Genomic DNA, 21,801 nt, shown 5'->3' on the forward strand with positions numbered 1-21,801 from the left:
GATAGACTGTGTGCAACACTAAGAATGCGCTTAGGTTAGTTTAAATGCACTGAAAATATTATGATTATGTAAGTTAGTATTTATTTTAGAAGTTAAAGTGAGTGTTGTCTATTCATTACTGTTACAGTAAACATTTTACTAAGTTGTTACATTGCGGAATGAATTTGAAATACATATTTGTTACGTACTATGAATGTGGTTTACTTGCACGTGGTAGATTGCTCGAATTATAAATAATATGGTATGATATTGAATTAAGGGTACAGTATATGTGCTTTATTTAATAATTTACCAGTGTTATTTTCTAGTATAAAAAATATAATTTCGATGTTGAAGTTGCCAAATAATTTGGTTCCTAACCTAGTGTTCAAGTTCAGCTTGCACCACAACATACCGTACCTTTGCTGGTTAAGTTCTTACTTTAAAGGTATATATTTGTTAAAAACATTAAGTCAGTATCTTTTAAATAATAAAACCTCAAATATTTAGCTTATGTCATAAACTGACAGTATTTACTTAGTTTTAAGTTTTTCTTCATACAGAATTTTATTATTTTACAGTAGCCAAATTAATTCTTTTTTAATAATTAGACTGTTCACTACATACATTTTAAGTCAATTACTTACTGTCCAGTTTTAGATTTACCTTTACAGACAACTTCCAAATTTTTCATTGTATCAGGAAAACAAAATATACTTTTTTAAAAACAATATTACAATCTTTAATATTGATTGTTCTTTTTTATATTAAATCAAAGCTGCTTAAACTTATTGGTATAGAAGCTGATTTTAGTGTATTTGAAGACTATCCATATTCAAGTTTTCTGTAACTACTAAATAAAAAGACCTGTTAGATATTATGAGGTCCTTTGTCTACAAAGCGAAAAAGAGCTTAATGCAGTATGTAATTGTATCCTTTACACAAAGCAGAACAGTTACTGATAAAATTCAAGTTTTGATACCATTATACAAAGATTTTTAAAAAATGAACTGCCAATCTTAGAAAGGAATATATCATTAAAAGATGTTCATGCTCTATAAACTGGATTCTACAGTCTATACTGATTATATTATTAACTCAAATAGGTCTGCCATAAAGAAATCTAACTTTTAAAATAGAACCTCAATATAGTGATGTAATGCTATGTGCTCAGAGGCAATATGCTTTGCTGGTTTTTGTTGCAAATCTCATACTAGCTGCATATCATTCTTTTTTTTTATGGTTGCTGAAGTGAGTTAATGTTTAGTATTCTTAGTGTTTTTTCTGATCAAAATAATTAAGGGTAATGAAATATGTATATGGACAAGTTAAAATTTTATTATTGAATGGTTCTTGATATATATAAAATGTATGTGTGTATATATGCCCTTATGTATCAAATATATATATATATATACATGGTGATATTTAAGTATGGAAACAGCTTTATACTGCATATCTAAGAGGTATTTGGGAGGCAGAAAGGAATGGAGTTCTACATTGTTAAAAAAACATCTGCATTATGGAGGGTTTTTAGTATTTGTCTGCCATATTGAATCAAATTTAATTAATTTAAATATGAAGATTAAATGTGAACGCATTCTGCTAATGCGTTCATTATCGAGTTATAAGCATTTAAAGTTGCAATGACAGAAAAAATCATGTTCACAATAAAAGAGGGTAAAACATTCTGCATGAACAATTTTATTGTATTTTACATTCATAATACATACAATAACTGACTTTAAACTGTGCTATAATATTAATAATAATAAACAATAACTAATAATTAAAACACAGCTAGCTATATCAACCGATATTATTTTTTAAATAAAAATTAACATCCAGTGTTAATATAAGGTGATATTTGTTACTTATCATAAATGAAACTAATCAGCTGGAAATACTTACTTAAAAAATGTTTTACAAATTTATTTGAGTAAAGCATGTGTTAATTTACAACAATGCAGTGATCTTTGTTGGATTACAATTAACCACATATCTCTGGAGTGGTCAGGAGTAGACTACATTTCATTTACATTCATAAATATCATCCTCACTCATCCTCTGAAATAATACATTACAGTGGTTCTGGAGGCTAAACAGAAAAAAGAAAGTTTGTATTACGTTGAAATAATGCAACTTTATTAACTCCTCATTTCTCCTTTTTACCTCAACATACTTGTAATGCTAAAATTTGAGAGTGCTAGTAAAAATTAAGTTGTAGGCCTAGTGGTTCAAATTTTTTATTATTGTTTTTGGTGAAAGTTTTATTATTAGTTTCTCATTAATTTATTTAGTTGTATTAAATCTTCAAACAACAATACCTTTTTTAAGTTAAACTGAAAGAACAAATCTGTTGATGTATGAGTATGGTGGCAGAGTTTGGCCTTTACAAGAGGATTTATTTATTTAATAATAGATTTCCAAACAGAGAACCAATAAGTAAATTGACTGTGATCAAGACAGTACAGGGGTTTCAAGCTGATACTGTAAATAATTGTCCTCGCACCGCTAGACCAAGAACTTTCACAACTGATGCCAAGTCATTAGATGTATTGCATGCAGATCTTTGTTGAAGGCCGTCATTCATCAGTTCAGAAAGCTGCTGTCCAACATGACATAACTTATTTGTCAGTTCTAAAAATTCTTAAAACAAATAAATTTCATCCTTAAAGCTACATCTGGTGCAAGTACTTTCAGATCGCTGAGTTGAGTATTGTAATATTATAATGCAAAAATGAGATAAAGACACAAATTTTTGTAATTCATTAATATTTACTGATGAAGTGTTTTTTAAGTTAAATAGATGGCCATGTAAATAAGCAAAACTGTTGATATTGGAGCAATCATAATCCCAGATGAATATGGAGGCTCATACTTAGTACCCTCAAAAAGCGAATGTTTGGGCGGGAATCTTTGGTCATTGTATTGTAGGCTCTTTTATTTTAGATGACAATCCTGCAGGAGATGTTTACTGCAACTTGTAAGCTGATAGGATGTTACCAAACATCCGGGAAAATGTTGGACAAGAATTATTAAATAATACTAATAGTTTCAGAAAGATGGGAAACCACCTCATTATTATGTCAGGGCATGGGAAATTTTAAACAAACAATTTTCAAATCTCTGGATGGGTCGTAGAGGAGCCATAGAATGGCCTGCCAGGTCCTCAAACCTGTCTTCTATGGAATACTTTTTTAGGGATGCCTGAAACATAATGTTTACAAAAAAATCCTGCAGACATTGATGAATTGAAAAGAATAATTGACAAATTTGCTTGTCTACCACCAGACATGATACAACAATTTATAAACTGATATTACTTGAGCTTAGCACATTGCCAAGCTGTAGCGGTGAAGCATTTTGAACGTTTATTGTTGAATGGTATGCTTTCAAAATTTATTTCATCAGTAATTTTCGAAAACATTTATTTAAAATTGTAAAATAAATATTGTAATATGTAAAGTAAATAATATCAGTTTATATAGCCACTTAAATTGTTGTTTTGTTGTTAATTATTAGTTATTGTTTATTATTATCAATATTATAGCACTGTTTAAAGTTCATTATTGTATGCATGATGAATGTAAAATGCAATAAAATTGTTCACGCAGTGCGTTTTACCTCGTTTTTTTGTTAACACTATAAGACAAACAAAAATAATAAGAAAAACATAAGCATTCAACTTTGAATGCTTATAATCCAATAACAAAGGCATAACAGAAAAACAGGTTTCACCATTGTTTTTCTTGTAAAATTTTAAATCAGAATGATGTGTCATATGTCTACATAACTATTTAAAAAAGTTAAGTTTGATTCAATATAGTAAATAAAAATTAAAAACACACCATAACGCAGATTTTTTTTACCTATGTAGAAACCCATTTCTTTCTGACTCCAGATACTTCTCAGTATACAGTATAAAGCTGTTTCCATACTTATCACCCATAGTATCACCCGGTATATGTATATTGCTTATCAGAATATTTTTTTCTTTGTTACTCACAGATAGATTAGCATGGAAAAGAAACGGTTTTTTGTTGGCAATCTGCCACATGAAATTGATGAAGATGTTATAAGAAGTCGCTTTTCTAAATATGGTGAAGTATTATCCGTTGAACTTAAATTTCGTTATAGTGGTTTGGATCAAAATGAGATAATTTCTACGTTTGCTTTTGTAAATCTGCAAGGTTCTCAAGAGTCACTTTCAGCATGTATGTATGTTATAAATTTAATATTATTGACATTAAAACACATTATTAATAATTTTTATAAATCAAGTGCCAATATTGTGATCATCCTGTTTTTACTTAAAATTATTCTGCATAATAATTGGCAACAAGCATACTTAGTTGAGAAGTTATCTTATGCAATCATGAACCAACCATCAGCCATAATCTATTTATGAACAGCTCTGTTAATTGGCAAGTGTAAATATTATATTTAACCATACACAATCCTTTTCTGAATACCATTATATAAAACCAATCTAATCAAGATTGTATCATTAGTTTTTAGAGTTTTGGCATTGTTCTTGTCCAGTTTCTTATAGATAGCTCTTCAAGAGTGTCATTAATCTAATCTCTATATAAAAAATATTGGAAAAATGGAAATCTGAAAATTAGTATTTCAGGTTTCACAGAACAGACTTTGCTTGATCTTACTGATGTTATTATGAGCTAACATAATTTTGTTTATGATTTCTTAAGCTAAATAATGATATTAGCCTTCTCTTTGCTAGTTCCTTAGATATTGAAATGAAGTAGTTAAAAGTAGTCATTTATAGTTATTTTAGTTATATTTCTCTATAAATATTTATTTTTGCTGAAATGAATTCAGAGAAATAAAATGCGATAACAGCATATTTTGCTTTTTTACTTCTGTTTTATAATCTAAAATCTCTGAGAATATTCCAAAAATCATTCGATAATTATTTCTACAATTATTTTTTTTTTTATAAAAGAACTAAGATCAAACACTTCTATGCAGCAGTTTTAAATCTTTGTTTAGAAAAATTAAATATCCTAATTATATTGTAATTAATAATATTAAATTGTAGTTAATAACAATCTTGATTATTTTATATCCTTTTAAGTAAAATAATGTGAATTATCTACAATTATCATATGAATTTTTTTTAGCCCACAATTTTGAAGGATGGTTATTTTTTCTCTCAGCGTAGCATATTATATTTAATAAAATATTTATGAAACTGCTTGTTTCAGTGAACAAAGATCCTTTGAAACTAGCAATTAATGATTTGGTATTATTGCTGTCATATGTCATTGTTTGAATAGAAATTAAAGTTTATCTTTTTTTTTAATTTTCATATCATTTCATTCGATTTTCTGTGTATTTTCTGGTTATTGAAGATCTGTATGAAAGTTAAGTACATTTCTAGCAAAATTAAAAATTGTAGTTAATGAAATATAGTTTTTCAATTAATGTGTTAATTGGTTTTTAATATGTGATATAAGTTATTTGTGTGGTAATATTTTAATAGATTTTGTTTCTGAAAGAAAAAATTATCTGTGTCTTAAAAGTACATGAGAAGACCAAAATCTGATGTGTGTCATTTTTGTTTCAGGTCTAAAAAAATTACCTAGAAAAAAGTGGCTTGGAAAAGAAATAACCGTAGAATTTGCAAAAGAGAGTATATTGAATAAATTAGAAAATGAAAGAAGAGCTGCTAAGGATAACATTTCTGGAAAGACAAATGATGCAATTAAGATGCCACATAGTTGCTTTGAATCAAATAATGGTGATTTATTTGAAAATAATGAAGAGTCAGTAAAAATAGAAGATATTAAAACTTCTACTTTATTTAAAATTAATTTTAATAGTAAAAGTAACAGTAATATTCTAACAAAACTGGAAAATTTTAGTAATGTTTGGAAAGACTGTGATGAATTTAGTGGAAGAAAAATTACAAAATTTGATGACAGTTCTGATTTTTCAACTACAGTTAATGAAAGACATGAAAATGTCTTCCCTAAAAAAATTATTGGTTCTAAAGAAAAAATTAACTTTCTTGATAGTAACAAATTTTCAGATATAGATAAAAAAAATAATGGTTCAGAGAGTAAATTTTCAAGAAATTTTATAAACGCTGATGAAAAAAGATTGAAATCTATTAAAGAAATGAAGAAAGCAATTGATCAAAGAAAACAAACTATTAAAAAGGCTCTATCTTCTGTGGTAAGTAATTACGTGTACATTTTCTATGGCTGTTGTTATATTAATGTTTATCTAAAAAGAACTGTTTTAAGTAATAAAATATTTTTTTTTAAATTCAGCATGAGAATGCATTTTTGAATTTAATAAGTAAAATTTTAAGGTTTTTTATCCCTCCCAATCTATATTAACATCCTAAGATTCAGGAAGCCCTCTCCCACTTTTAAGTAAGATTACATTAATTAGCTGTGTTAAATAAGTATTTTTTTCTTGTATATTTTAGACAATTTTTGGTCTGTTGTATTATTTTTAAGATTAAATTATAATTCTCTTTACATAAAAATTTTCTAAAAGATATATATTTTTAATTTTTATAAGCTTTTTACAAATTTGACATAAAAATAATTCAAACCCTGATTAAAAAAAGTGGTTTTTTTATAAGTTTTTTTTTTTTTTTTTTAGGTGTTTAGGAAAACACAGAAAACTGTTGTTTTCTTTATAGTGCAGTAAAGTACATTTAGATTCATTCTATATTTATTGTGGTAGTTTTAAGAAATTCAATCTTGTATTTACACTAATGTATTATTTTGTATTGTAAAATGACATGGAGTGGTTTGATTCTACTTTCATCTTGTATTCTTGCCAGATCTGCACCTCTAGTTATACTGTAATAGTTCATAGTTAATTAGGAGTCTGATTGGTGGAGCTTTGTAACTGGATTTAATAATTATGTGCTAGACGCACCATCCAGTGCTGCCTGTTGTATAGCAGGCTTAATATTTTTAGTTTTGTATATTTAAATGGTATTTTTGTATAGAGGGGATGCTACTTAAGTTGTATGTGGAAAACGTGCCAGTAACTGCTATGTTAGATAGCATGCTCTGTGAAAAGGGAGGAACTTATCTGACAAGGATGAAAGAAAAAAAGGAAGGGGCGAAACTTGGTGATGTGTGGTACAAGGGAGGTAGCCTCCACGCCTAGGGTATAATGGTTTGTGCGCGCGCACACACACACACACACACACACACACACACACACACACACACACACACACACACACACACACACACACACACACACGAGTGGGTGGGTCGGTGCTTCCCGATGATGGAATGGAGGACCCTCAAGGTGTGAGAAGGTCACAGGGGAGCTCCCGGCATGCAAATTGAAGTCAGGAGCTAATAGGTTACAGATAGGAAGGGTGGCTCCCTAGCGGAGAAACATGTCAGCTGTCCAGAATGGAGGTCGGCGTGCTCCGATGATGCGGGGGGGACCCCAGTGGGTGAACCTCTAGAACAGAGGCCAGATAGGAAGGGCAGAGACTGCTGCCATGATACTTTGAGGTGACCATGTATGTTATGATTGGTGGTGAAGACCAGTTGGTTGCCTTGTTGGGGCTGTTTAAAAAAAAAAAAACAAATTCATGCTCTTTCTATACTAAAACTCAACGGACACAATTATTGAGCAAAATAATTATGGTTTTGTATGATATCTCACATGAAAAATAGAAATTGTTCCCAGAACTGTATCTGAGAGAATTGTTATAAAGCTCAAAAAACTGGAGACAAAATTTATTTCTGAGAAAATTGATTGATGTAATTAAAGTCAATAAAAATCAAATATGAGGTGTGTGAGAAAAGTAATGAGACTGACTTTTTACTTACCAAAGTTTTTATTTTTTTCAAACAATATTATCCCCTTCAAAGTAGTTCTCTTGGGAAGCTATACACCGGCGGAGTCATTGTTCCCACTCCTGGTAGTAGCGCTGGAAGGCTTCAACTGGTCGGTCACAGCCTTGAGTGTTCTCCAGAGTTCCAAAAGACGTCCTTTTAAGATATGTTTCAATTTTGGGAAAAGGAAAAAGGCACAAGGACTCAAATCAGGTGAATAGGGGGGTTGAGGAACCACAGGAATGCATTTTGAGATCAAAAATTCGCTGATGGAAATTGCCATGTGACACGGGGCATTCTCATGATGAAGCATCCACTTGTCTGCAATGTCTGGTCTCACGTGAATAACTCTTTTCCTGAGCCTTTCAAGAACACCTTTGTAAAATACTTGGTTGACAGTTTGTTCTGGAGGAACAAATTTTTTATGCACAGTACCCCTACTGTCAAAAAAGCAAATCAGCATGGTTTTGATCTTTGATTTGGTCATTCAGCATTTTTTCGTCGAGGAGATGCTGGTGTGCCACACTGCTTTGCTGCTTTGTTTCAGGATCGTACTCAAATATCCAGGATTCATCACCTGTGATCACAAGATTGAAGAATTCTTGGTCATTGTCAGTCCTCTCAAGCAGATCAACGTACACGTTTTTTCGATTGTCCATCTGTTCTTTTATGAGGTTTTTCGGCACCAATTTCGCACAAACCTTTTACATGTCCATATCGTCTGTAAAATTTGATGTACGGTGAAAGTGTTTAAATTTAGCTGTTCACTCATCAGATTTTGAAGTTGAAGGTCTCCCTGAGCGAGGTTGATCTTCAACGTGTTCTCGGCCTTCCAAAAATGATTTGTGCCAGCAGAAAACTTGTGCTCTTGATAAGCAATGTTCCCCATAGGCCTGTTTCAATTTTTCAAAGGCCACACTTACTCGCGGATTCCCCAAGTTTAACACAAAACTTGATTGCACAACATTGCTCTAAATTCCGATGCTCCATTTTCGTACCGCACAACAAAAATACAACTTCACTGATGGTGCTGTCAAAAATAATGTGTTGGCTGAATGGCGTTGAAACTCGTACTGAGCATATGGAAGGGATGAACAAACCGGTCTAACACAGACCAATGGACACAGTGTTGCCAGATCGCTTGCAGTGTTACCAATCTCATTACTTTTCTCACACACCTCGTAAAATGTTTTATATCGATCTTTGTTGAAAAACCAAACGAAACCATAAAAAAATTGACTTAAAAACAAAAAAAAGTTACTCACTTTTCTAAATTATCGTAACCCTCTTGTTTTGGAACTCCTAATTTTGTTCTTTTGTATTAATACATTTTTAAAACCTAAATACATTTTTCCTCTTTTCTGTAAATCATGTTCAGATATTTTGATAAGTTATGAATTAGATACAAAGCAGTCTAATTGTCGATATCCATTTTCTAGCATTGGTTTTGTTTGACTTCATGACTTAATGTTATTTTAAGGTTTGAGTTGAAACTGTTTGTTAGTTGTATTAAATACTTTTTTTAGTCCGCTTTTTTAATTTTAATAAATCAAGAGTTTTTGCTAACTTACTTGAGGGTTTCTGACTGAACAATTTGTGATTCAGACCTGCATATGGTTTTTTTTCTTAATATATTAGGGAAGTAGGTTTTAACATTATTAAGAATATTATTAACAATAAGCAAACACATACAGATGTACTAACTTATTTGTATTATATTGAACAAATAAATTTAAGGGATTGTAACTTACGAATGTTATGTGATGATTTTTTTCAGAATACATATTCAGATTCAGCATATCAAATACTATATAGAACACCTACTCCCTTTTCAATTCCAAATTGTATGTTGATCAGTATAATCATTGTTGCAAAGCTGTTTCCGATTTGATTTTTTTATTAGAAATAGTGAAAAAAATTAAATTAAAAACATTGGTTGAGAAATTTAAATAATTACTAATAAAAACTTTAAAATAATTATTTTAATCTCAGTAGTGTTTTAACTGAAAATTATTTTTGAGGTTTTAGGTATGATATTTTGTACACGTACGTTATTAAATTTTAATTAGATGAATATCTTGGGAGTATGAAATAATTTTATTATAAGTAATTAAACATCTATATGATCTTTTCTTTAGGATTCTGGAAATTTTAACAAAAAGATTGTTTTTAATGATGATGAAGATGATACTGATTATGATAAAAGTGTTGATAATTTACATAAAACTGAAAAAGTAAATCATTATGATAAGAAAAGCAAATTATTCAATGATGATTCTTGTGATGAAAATGAAGTATTGCATTCGTTTGATGTAAAACAACAGTTTGAAGGTAATAAAGGAAAAAAAGTAAGTCATTAGCATAGCTATTGAAATAACAAATACAGTGTTAAATTAAGAACATAGTTAATGAATAGAAACATAGAACATAGTGTTTAAATAGGAACATAGTTATTCAATAATTGAGCTGAACAAAAAACTTACTGTAAATTCTTTGTTGAGCTCTAGGATTATTGAATATTTTACTATTATAAATACAATATTTTTTATTCAGTTTTTTAATTTTAATAAACCAAAGTAATATACTAACTTACTACGTGTATATACTAGAGGGTTTCTAAATGAACAATTTGTAATTCAGACTTGCAAACCTGCATATGGTTCACAATTCCAGCAATAAGCAAGCTTTTTTCTTAATTGCTTAAGTTTACATAGGGTTGTGTAAGTATGGATGAACAAACTTTTAAGTTGTCCATCATAGAGAAGAAGAGGTCTTTACCTTTCCGTTGGATTATTTTGTCTCATATTTTGTTTTCTCCAAGGCTAGAGTTTTCTCATACCCCAGTTCGCACTCAATTTTTAGTTCTGTGGGTTTAGGTTTAACCTGCTAGATCCATGCCTAAGATACATGACCTGTAAAGTATACCCTTCCTGTGATCCAGTGGGAGCTTGCTATGGGCCAACCCATGGACTGGTTTGTCTTTTTTTTTTTATCCAGTATTTTTTCATAGTAAGTCAATTCGGATCCAATTTTTAGTTCTCTGGGTTTAGGTTTAATCTGCTAGATCCATGCTAAAGATACATGACCTCCAAAGCATACCCTTCCTGTGATCCAGTGGAAGGCTTGCTGTGGACCACCAACCCAGCAACTGTTTTGTCTAGTGGCTTCATAGGAAGCCTTGTGACTGAACGTCTTATTAAATAAAGCCTGGCCCCCTAAATTACAAAATACTGTTATCATATCTTGTGTAAACTGATAAATTGAGTTTTTGTTACACTTAGTTTAAAAAAGAATAACTTTCTTCATAAATATTATTTCACCTATATATATTTTTCTAAAAGGTAATAAATATGAACTTCAAATACATTGAATGATATAGTATGTACACTTGCAAATTTTTTGTGATATTCAAACTTTTTTTCTCATTCTTACCTTATGCATTATCTTTTTTATTATAAAAATACAAATGTTTTCTAATAAATATAAATAAATAAAAATGTAAAAACTTCTTTGATATTCGGTATTTGCAATTATGAAAGAGGCTGAAAACAATTACATAGCTTGTTTTGAGTGAATCAGTTGTTTTGTGCTGGCCTCAGAAATGATAAGTATATCTCAACTACTCCAGGATAACTATTGTGTAACTTTAGTGAAGACCTGTAGAGACAGGTGAATCCTTTGCTTGAGAAGTGACTGTATATTACTATGTTATATCGCAGGTTGCCAGGCCAGGATGTATTGCTTGTGGAACTGATCAACAAATAATGGCTAAAATATCATCTAGATAACTGGATGTATTTTATTTTAACTTTGTTTTTAAATGTTAACCTTAACTACTAGGATTAAAATTTGAAAAACTATGACTAGGCCCTGTTCTGTTGATATTCCACATGGAATGTTAATAAATCAAAGATTAGTATGCTAGAAAGTAATCTATTCGTACTATCTTTCTATCTCCTGAGTTTGTGCATTTAAGCTGGTGTGTTTAAATCTATTCTATCATCATTATTATATTTATTAAAGTTTAACTTTTTTTTAATTATTTTTAAAAGATACTTGAAAATAATCCAAATTTTTATGTGATTGAATTTTTTAATATCCCATTACAAGGATAATATTTATCTAGTTTTTCCTCAGAGCCTCTACTGTTTTTAAGGATGGATTACTGACTGCAGAGAAAAATTTAACATACCTGATAAACAACACAAAACAAAAATCCTCAAATACTCTTAGGACATAAAGAATAGTTATGATCAGTAGTGTACCCACGATGTTAGAAGAAATAAGAAATTTCCTATGTTTTCATTAATTTGCTTTCTGTTGTACAGAGCAAGTTAAAAGTATGGAAACTCCTTAACAACTTTAAAACCATTCCTGATAGAATACTGTAACTTTCAGTATAAGATATCTGTCGACTACTTTACCTTTTGACATCCATTATGTGATAAATCATTTTAAAGGTCTCTTTTAAGGCAAGAAAAATGGTATAGATAAAAAGTTGATACAATGTCTGTGTTCAAAATTGCAACGAGATAAAGTTTGGATTTTGGAAAAAATTCATTGTTAATTTAAGGAACTATAATCACAAATAAATAAATTTATAAAAATTTGTTTAAATGCATATTATTTAATAAATTTATTTAAAAAAAAAAATATTAAGCATAACATTTCCATATGTACTTAAATCTCATTTTAATAAATGTTCAAAATGACTTCCTGTTGTTTGACATTGTCTCAGTCAGTTGCAAAAGTATAATCCTGCATTATTCAATGATTCCTAGTGATATTTTCTGCTGGTCCTCAAATTCTATTTTGTAAAACATCGATATCTTGTGTCTTATTATGATAAACAATACTTTTTAAGCAGCCCCATAGAAAGTAATCCAGTGGTGACAAGTCACTAACCCAACAGTCTGGTAGGAAACTCGTCATCGCAAATCAGCTGATTTTGAAGTTGATTGTTCTAAGGTTCAAATCCTAGTAAAGGCACTTCTATACAAATTTGAATACTAGATCATGGATACTGGTGTTCTTTGGTGATTGCGTTTCGATTAACCACACAGCACAGGAGTTGTCTACCTGAGACTGTACAAGACTAACTTCATTTACATTCATACATATCATCCTCATTCATCCTCTGATGTTAATACCTTACGGTGCTTCTGGAGGCTAGACAGAAAAAGAGAGTGGTGACAACATTTTAATGTTTGAAATGAGGATCAAAATGATATGTTGTCATATTATTTCTTATTTTAGTGCGTGTAAATTTCCATCAATAAATATAAGCTGTAACAATCGTCCACCAACAATGCCTGCCTATACATTTACTTTGATTTGATACTGTGTATAAACCATGATACCAGTGTGAATTAATGTCAGTCCAGTGTCGACAATTATTGTGATTTATATTGCCATTTAAAAAAATGTGACCTAATCCCTAAAGATTATGTTGTTTGATAAATTAGGATCTGCATAAATATTGTTCATCATATTTTCAGAACTCAAGTGTTTGATTGTAGTCATCTTCATTAAGTTCTTGAACCAGACAAATTTTGAAGGGTTTGAAATTTTCAATTCTTAATGTTCAAATTGCTGAACTCTGGCTAATATTATATTCTTGTGCTGCTGTTTGAGTTGAGGAATGAGGATTCTCAGTAAATTCTTGCATAATCTCTTAACGAGTTATTATTTATGGTAGATTTAGGCCTCCCTGGTTTTCCGCTATTAATGCTCTCTGTTTCTTTAAATCATTTGATGGTTTTTGGCATTGTACCTTTTGAAATAGAGTTACAATTATTAAATGTTGCATTGAAAAATTCACAACTTCCTTATACAACCTATCACCAAAGCCCCTCATCATTAAAAGTGTGACCCTCTTCTGTTCATTAAGTAACATGTTGATAGTAATATTAACAGGTAGCACAGAAAAAATTAATTCAGTAAAAAAACAATTTCAAAAAGGTAAAAAAATTATAACTAATGAAAGTGGTTTACAAATATGGTAAAATAAAAAAAAATCAATTGGCCAATCGATCACAATAAATTCTCTTAAGAAACTAAAAGTGTAGTAATGAAACACACTAAATGCAATATTACACAACAATGAAGTAAGCTTCATTTTTGTAACAATGGCAAGAAATCATCATGATCAGCATGATTACATGACAATATTTTTATTTATTTACTCATTAAAGAGGAACAAAAATAAATTTTTTTTATCTTTTAACTTACTACAAAATAAAAGTTGAATTGAAATCTACAAATTCAAAATAACTAACTCTCCATTTTTAAATACTTTTTACTTCTATGTTCATGTTTTTTCACAGTTTCATTTTAGGTACACGTGATAAATTCAGAATGTTAAATTGCATCAATTTATTGATAAAGATAAATCATCCAGATAAATCTTTATAAGCAGTTTATCTGGCCAATTTATTTTTACATATTTAAGACATGCACAGACAGACAATAAATTGGGAAACCGGCTGAATCTAATTCAGCTGACATTTCTGAATTGTCAGCATTATTAACTCCAGGCTCATGTAAATCTTAACAGTTTGTCAAGCGATCTAAACAATTTATCTGCTACAGTTAAAAAAATCTTTGTTAGTGCTCTCAAGCAAAAAATAGGATTGAAAGAAATAGAATTTCAATCCCTTTTTGTTGGGTGACCCAGGTGTTGTAACTCTAATATTTTAAACAGTATCATCTTTGAGTGGTATATCATATTAAAGTTCTCTTTAAAACAAGAAAAATGTTGTAAATAAAAAGTTGGTACTATGACATTTCTTCTTAACAGTACCCTTTTTCTGTCTCGAGACTAGGACAAGATGTAGCACCATCGGTTGTAAACATTAGCATATTGAAGTACCACAGCTTAGATACATATACATCTAAGGTAACCACTTCTTTTTGTATCTTCTTTTTTTTTAAATTCTTTCAATTGGTTGTAGACAGAATCTGAAGTTTTCACTAAAAAAAAACTTTTTTGAGCATCAGGAAATATCAATTGCTACAATCAATTCTTTGTATGAGTTAATTTTTAAATTTCTATTTTACAATCAGGATTAGTGGTTCTCCATAGGTATGGATGATCCAGTATATTTCTATAAAACCAATTTTGAATTCTTTTGATGTCATTTCACTGATAAATTTATAATTTCTCACAAAATAAATAACGCAAAAAAAAACCAAACCAAAATAAAACAGTAATACCAAAAATAAAATGCACTAAAAAAGTAAGAATGAAATATGAAATGGTATAAAAAAACTAACTAGGCTGATGAAATATGAAAAAAATTTAAATGAACTTTGAAATGATATAAAACATCACTGTATGATAAAAAAATAATAATATATAATAATAATAATAATAATAATACTAACTACCAGCAACAGCTTTAACTGGTGTGGATATCTTTCAAGAATTTATCTGTACTTGTATGATAATAAGAAACCTTACCAATTGATCTCTCAATGTAATATCACTCATCTTTTTTGCTCGAGACCACTAAGAAAAATTTTTGTAATTGTGGAATATAACTTGTTTAGATTGCTTGATAAATCTGTATGTCTCACCGTACACCGTATTTCTGCCTATCAAATCTGCAATTTCTTCTCCTTTGTATTGCCCCCATTCTTGTGTATAATTTATGATTTTTAAAAAGAGAGTTCACAATTATTCATTTACACTTGGTATTAAAATTTGAAAAACCATTTTAGGTTTATCTTTTTTTTTTTATCTAACTCTTATTACTTCCAACTACTTTTCTTTTTCTTATTTCTCTTAATGTTGTATTCTTCTCCTCTTTTCATATTGCATTTTTATTGATTTTAGGTATTAGACTACATCTTTACTCTTCATTTTAATTATCTTTATCTTCAATGTAGAAAATGGCCTTTAAATCTTCAGTATTCTTATTGGCTTCAACTTCCTGTGTTCTCTTCATTTTTCACTTATCCACCCATTTGATTTTTAACATTCTCCTATAGCACCACATTTCAAAAGTTCTAATTTTTTCTTCTCAGGTACTCAAATTGTCCAAGTTTCACTTCCATATAAAGCCACACTTCAAACATATACTTTCAAAAATGTTTTCCTGACGTTTAAATTAATTTTTGATGTAAGTAAATTATATTTCTGACTCAAAGATAAGCCCTAGACAAGACTACTGTGATTTCTCAAGGAACTTGTAGAACTCTGTGGTTTGATTGTCCTCTTGGTCTACTCCATTAGTTGATATATATATTTTGGTCAGCCACCTTGCTAGGCTCTGAAGTCAATAGACAGCACGGTAAATCTACTGTCTTAGTAGGATGTGTGAGTTGGTGACTTGGCCTGTAAGCTTATCTATGGAACCTGTTTTCTAAGTAGCCATCATTCAAAGTGTCTAGTGGCTGACATCAGTCCAAGATTTCTACTCCGTTATAATCCAATTCAGAAATCTACGCTGACTTTTTCATCAATCCTTATATATGTTGAGATTGTTTTTCAGAAGTGTAGTTTTGGATTTATTGGACTATAAAGTAGTTAATCCTTTTTGATTGTGGTATAGTTTTTAAACTAAATATTAAAATAATAAATCAAAAATTTATTTTTTTTTTTTTGTCAGCAGTAAACATGTTACTTCAGCAACAGGCGTTCGTTATGATCCCTCAGTTCCTGAACATGAGAAATTTATTGTTAAACCTTCATCAATTGATGAAAATGAAGAAGATGTGAAGCAAAAAAAAAGTAAAAAATCAAAAAACAAGCAGAAAGAAGAGGTAAAGGAACAAGAATGTGTGAACAAACCAAGTGTTTCAAATGAAACATATTATGAAGTTGCTGATGAATTAAAAAAAAACATTTAAATCAGCTGAAAAGACCACATTCAGTTTTACAGAATTATTCAATTCATCTGCAGGTAAATATTAATTAATAATAGTTCATTACTGATTATAAATTTCCTAAGTGATTTTAAAATTATTTTTTGTTTTTTCATAACCCCTTCCTATCTGGTAGGTTGTCATCTATCTTTTAACTTCCCTTTGTTTAATAAACAAATTCAGATAAACAGAAATAGTTCTGTTTTTAACGGATTAGCCTTGATTTGGCTTGTACACATTTAAATATGTATGTTCAACAAAAACCACATAGATATTAGTGTAAAAGAAAATATTAGACTCCATTAAGAACACAGGAAAAACAGGCAAGTAGACTGAGTAATAAAGTTAACCTTGCTCTTATTTATTAATTTAATTTTGAAATTTATATTATTATTTAAATTGTTTGCAATCTGTACAATCATAAATGAAATAAATTTACAAAAAGTAAAGTTTGAAAACATATAGATTTTTATTTTCAAAATAATTAGAGTATCAGTTATGATGTCATTTTGGTTAAATATGATCATCGTAACTGTTAAATTAGAATGTTAATTTAAATGTTATTCCACCTGCAATATATTTCTTTCCAAACTTAGTTTAATGTGTTCAGTATCACATCTCCAGCTGTGCAAGTAATTCAGTTGTTTAGCTTAATGAAATTAGAAAGTAATGTAAAAATAAAGATTTAATCTTTCAATCTGGAATTAGTTATCAAAGAAATTTTGGACTTTGTGTGATAGTGTACTGGTGCAAAATTGTAAAAAAGTGATAACCTGCTTCCTGATCACCTCCATGTAACTGTGGATTGAAAAAAATGAATTACCAGCTTATTGCTTTTGTATGTCAAAAGGTTCTAAATAAAAAATTTATAGAGGACTGGTAATGTTTGAAACATCAAATTAAAGTGCAATTAGATTCTAAAAATTTAATTTATTCTTTAAAAAAAGAAAAATCCTGAACATTTTGGCTTAAATATATATAATTTATTTAAAATGTCTTATTTTAGATTTTTCATATTTTATGTTTACTCAGCTCATTTCTTGGATGTTGTTGGCACTAGAGCTCCTCCATGATTTATTTGTTTCTTTGATATTCTACCTGACAATAAACTGTTTAATCAAAATTTTGTGGGTTATTTTTTATTGTTTTATAACTTTTAATAAGTCATTCTTATATTTTGCATCATATAAGGGCATAATAAATGACTAGTGTAACTCTAGCAAATCTGTTATTAAAATTTATCTGGAGTTTAGAAACAAGCTATTGACTTTTCCATAAAACTGATTCTCGTTCCACATTTTCATCATTATGTGGTCCTTCTTCTTGAGCCTTATTCTTTTAACTACTAATTTCTTAGTTATTGTGAATGATTCAAATAGCTTATGGTTATTTAGTATCCAGTTATAGATTTATTTGGCTTTCTGGATCTAAAATGTAGTTTATTACTACTTCTTCATTGTCCTCAACAATGGCTTTTGCAATTTCATTTTTGAAAAAATATAAGGATATTTCACAGTAAAATATAGGTACACATTGTTGTTCACATTCAATAATTTTATTTTAGACACAGCAGCAGGTTTTTTTTCTGTGATATCATAAATGTTGTTTCCGAATTCTTTAAATGTTGATAAAATTTTTTTTCATTTCTTGTTTGATTGCTTTCTTGAATGAGCAGTCCAGGTAATGCTTTTTTAATGACATTACAATACCTTTACAATAAACTATAGCATGGAAATTATTTTAGGAGGCAAATAGACAACTTTAACATCTGGTTGACAATCATCTAATTGTTACGGATGTCGTGGATCATGTTGAAGCATCATTCATTTTGTATTTCTTCATTTCACAAATAAAATTATGGTGACACCATTAAAGCAGCTTAAGTATTTCAAGCTTTAAAAATCTTACTTTTTCAAGTAACAAGCTAAAACTCGTGGAAATGCTGTTTACTGACACTGAGATTTTCATTGCAATCCATTCACTAAAAGGTTTTATTTGTTGTGGCAGATATCCTTTCTTCATTATTCTGTGTGTGTATTTAAACCTACCAAAAGCCATTATAAAAATGTTATTGCATACCAAGAAACGACTATCAGACTACAATACAAAGACAGTACTGCATTATAATATATATATATATATATATATATATATATATTATGTGAGTATCTCGCATCACCAGTTGCTCTGTATATATTTCGTAGTTGCTGTCTTATATATTTTTTGTTTGTTGATTTATATTTATATATATTTCATAGTAGCTCTATATATTTTGTGAAGTACTCGCGAAAGCGCTCTTGCTTGGATTATGGAATAAGGTAGGTGTCATCCTATTTTATTTTATTAATTCTGTACTTGTATTGATCGGATTACTATAATTTGTATAGTGCAGAGGAATATGATTTCTGAAAGGATCAATTTTAGAAAAAAAAAAATATATATATGTATATGTGTGAGTACATTATTTTTATAGTTCTTTGTTTTAATATATCAGATTACTTTTAATCATTTTTTAATTTTTTTTATATTTATATTTTTATTTAGTAAGCAGACTACTCTTATTGGTTGCACATAGCCATAAGATAATTTTAAATCATTAATAAGAGAGAAATTTATTAATAATAAGGATAGTCATTGTATAAGGATAGTCAAATGCAATTATTAATAAGGTTTCAAGATACAGGAAGGTTTGTTGCTTCCAGATTTTTCCACAGTGCAAGCATTACCATGATGAATGTGAAAAATAATACATCCATACTGGATTGGAACAGCATTGTGAGGTTAAAGAGGTGGTTTTAATTCTACAATTTTACCTATTAGATTGTAATATCAATCACTTTAAATCAAATGCATTTTGAAATTAAATACATCCCAGTTGCCCTTAATGGTTTGATTAGGAATAGAGGCCTGACTGACATTATCCAGCAGCCACTAGTTTATAATTTTTTGCAACCCAATTGGAAAACGTTTAGCTGATTTGATTCCAATAATTTTACAGGTACATTTTCTAGTCACTAACCCATTAAGTTCCAATAGAGAAGTGGTTACCCTGTTACCTACCACAAGATGCCCCAGATGGAACCAAGACAGACAGCTGAATCAGCTCTTTTGATACTTGTTTATATCTCAGTCTGTTTTTAGATATAATTTTTTTTTGAAAAAACACTAAATGGTGGACAGATTGAAAAAGAAGCAAGTAAGAGCATTTTTGATGCCCTGAATCAGTACCCTAAATTTGGCTGACACCTTTCCAGAACACTCCATATAGCTGCTACCAAGGGGAAAAATCTTTTTAAATGGCAGGTATGGAGAATGAAGCAAAACAGAGGATTTGTCCATATAAACGTTTTTGTTTATTTTGATGTCCCGATCTTGTAGGGAAAATAAAACAAAAAAATATATATATAGTTATGTGATGCCTCTTGGCCCCATGTGGTCGAAAATCAGGCTAAAAGTGGGTTTTATGTATACTGCAATATTTGTACCAAATTTCAACTATTTTAGTTAATAGGTTTCTGAAATACGAGGTGAAAATTGTTTAGAAATAATGTTGAATATCCTCCCATATGTAATTCCAGTTTACTTAAAAACTGAAACTTTAAATAAATTAAAAAGTACTTTCATTGTACTAAAGCTCAGTTTTCTAAGACTACTATAAAAAAAGTCACAAATTCAAAATGGCAGAAATTACATAAAAGCCATTCTCAAATAATATTTGTCCAGAGAAGTTCAAAATACAAATTAATACACATTCATATATATTTCTTCTGGAAATTTCTATAGTTTTATTTTGTTTTTTTGAACTCAGGGAGTCATGAAACAGTGACGTTTGCAAAAAAACCAAATTCAAAATTTTTTATCATTCCATTGTACTGGAATATTCCTTCTACTGGTTACTATCCCTTTATAGCAACAATGAAGCTAGATCCAGGAAAGTAAAAATGTACTTACTAACTATATATAGAAATACTAGTATGAAAGTGATCGGTACATATATTATTTTTATAATTTGAATTCTTTAATTCTTTGGTGAAAATCAGGTCATGCTTTGATTGTTTAATAGATATTGAGTAATAATAAATCATGCCGTCTGTTGAAAGATGATGTTTATTAAATTTTTTCCTTTGATGCTCTTAATAAATTGAGTGTATCTTATATTTTAGAGCAGACTTTACAGAAAAAAGAAGAAAAAGATGGTTTTAAAAATGCAAATCTTAATTCAAAGAAAAAGAATGCACCTTACAATAATTTCATTGATGATAGATTTGGAGGTGATTTTAGTGCTGAACAAGACACGCCAAAATTAGATGAACATAAAGAGGTGATCAAAACAGGCAGTTTATGGCATGAAAATTTCTTCTATAAAATTAGTGATCCTAGATTCAAAGGTAATTCATATTTATTTTTATTTATAAATATTTTAATAGTAGACGTAGTTGGACTAATGAAAATTAATTCTGATTGCGTTAATTGTTATTAACTAGTCTAGTTATTACTGGGTAATTGTATTAAAATTTCTTATTTATTTTAAGTTCTTAATATTTTACTCATTTTATTTTATGTTATAACATTAAAGGTTACACAAAAGGGTTAGGGATCAAAACGTTTAACAACCATGTCTGGTATAGTCTTGACATCATGCTGCAATGAACCTATGCCTTCCAATAATAGATTCTGTATTACTCATTTATCTGTGACTTAAGAAATTGAGAAGTTTTGTAAATTAGATCTTTAATCTGAGAGGCTGCCATCCATGTAGTTGTGTAAGATGTTAATACTTCAGGCAAACAAGATTATAAAAACTTTTATAGGTTATCTTGAGGCTTATTTCTGATCAAAGTCAGGGTACAGTGAAGTCATTGAGCCTTGCATAACAAATTATCTAGAATTTGCAAATATATCTGTAAAATTGTTAAAGTAACTTTTATAGATTGTAATGTAAAAATATATATGTGAAAGTATAGATTGTAAATTTTAGAAAAATATTGCCAATTTAAAAAAATAAACAGTTTAACTAATTGCATGCTGGCAGCCACAGAGATTATATTTCTGTGTGAGAGAGATGGTATATATATATATATATATATATATATATATATAAAACTCC

General features: G+C 29.3%; 2 protein-coding genes across 7 annotated transcripts in view; both read left to right on the top strand.

Moving 5' to 3' along the window:
- On the top strand, window positions 1-16,680 carry LOC142321451 (uncharacterized). Of its 5 annotated transcripts, none has more exons than XM_075359542.1 (5): window positions 1-34; window positions 3,991-4,196; window positions 5,570-6,180; window positions 9,965-10,157; window positions 16,439-16,680. In XM_075359542.1, exons 2-5 carry the CDS (start codon window positions 4,001-4,003, stop codon window positions 16,546-16,548), a joined length of 1,110 nt encoding a protein of 369 aa, XP_075215657.1. In that variant the 5' UTR covers window positions 1-34; window positions 3,991-4,000; the 3' UTR covers window positions 16,549-16,680. The 5 variants fall into 5 exon arrangements, with proteins under 5 accessions (XP_075215657.1, XP_075215653.1, XP_075215658.1 ...); XM_075359538.1 differs by having other exon boundaries at window positions 7-241; XM_075359543.1 differs by having other exon boundaries at window positions 7-241; window positions 16,442-16,680.
- The window catches only part of LOC142321452 (high affinity cAMP-specific and IBMX-insensitive 3',5'-cyclic phosphodiesterase 8-like), a 17,843-nt gene continuing 12,619 nt past the window's right edge, over window positions 16,578-21,801 (top strand). The window contains exons 1-2 of one of the 2 annotated variants that reach the window (XM_075359545.1): window positions 16,578-16,732; window positions 20,858-21,082. In XM_075359545.1, coding sequence (XP_075215660.1) covers window positions 21,041-21,082 — 42 coding nt within the window. In that variant the 5' untranslated portion in view covers window positions 16,578-16,732; window positions 20,858-21,040. Of the gene's footprint in view, window positions 16,733-20,857; window positions 21,083-21,801 lie in introns of those variants that run through there. The other variant, XM_075359544.1, reaches the window with a different exon arrangement.

This window comes from Lycorma delicatula, chromosome 3, assembly GCF_047948215.1.
Source record: "Lycorma delicatula isolate Av1 chromosome 3, ASM4794821v1, whole genome shotgun sequence".
Taxonomy (NCBI): Eukaryota; Metazoa; Arthropoda; class Insecta; order Hemiptera; family Fulgoridae; genus Lycorma; species Lycorma delicatula.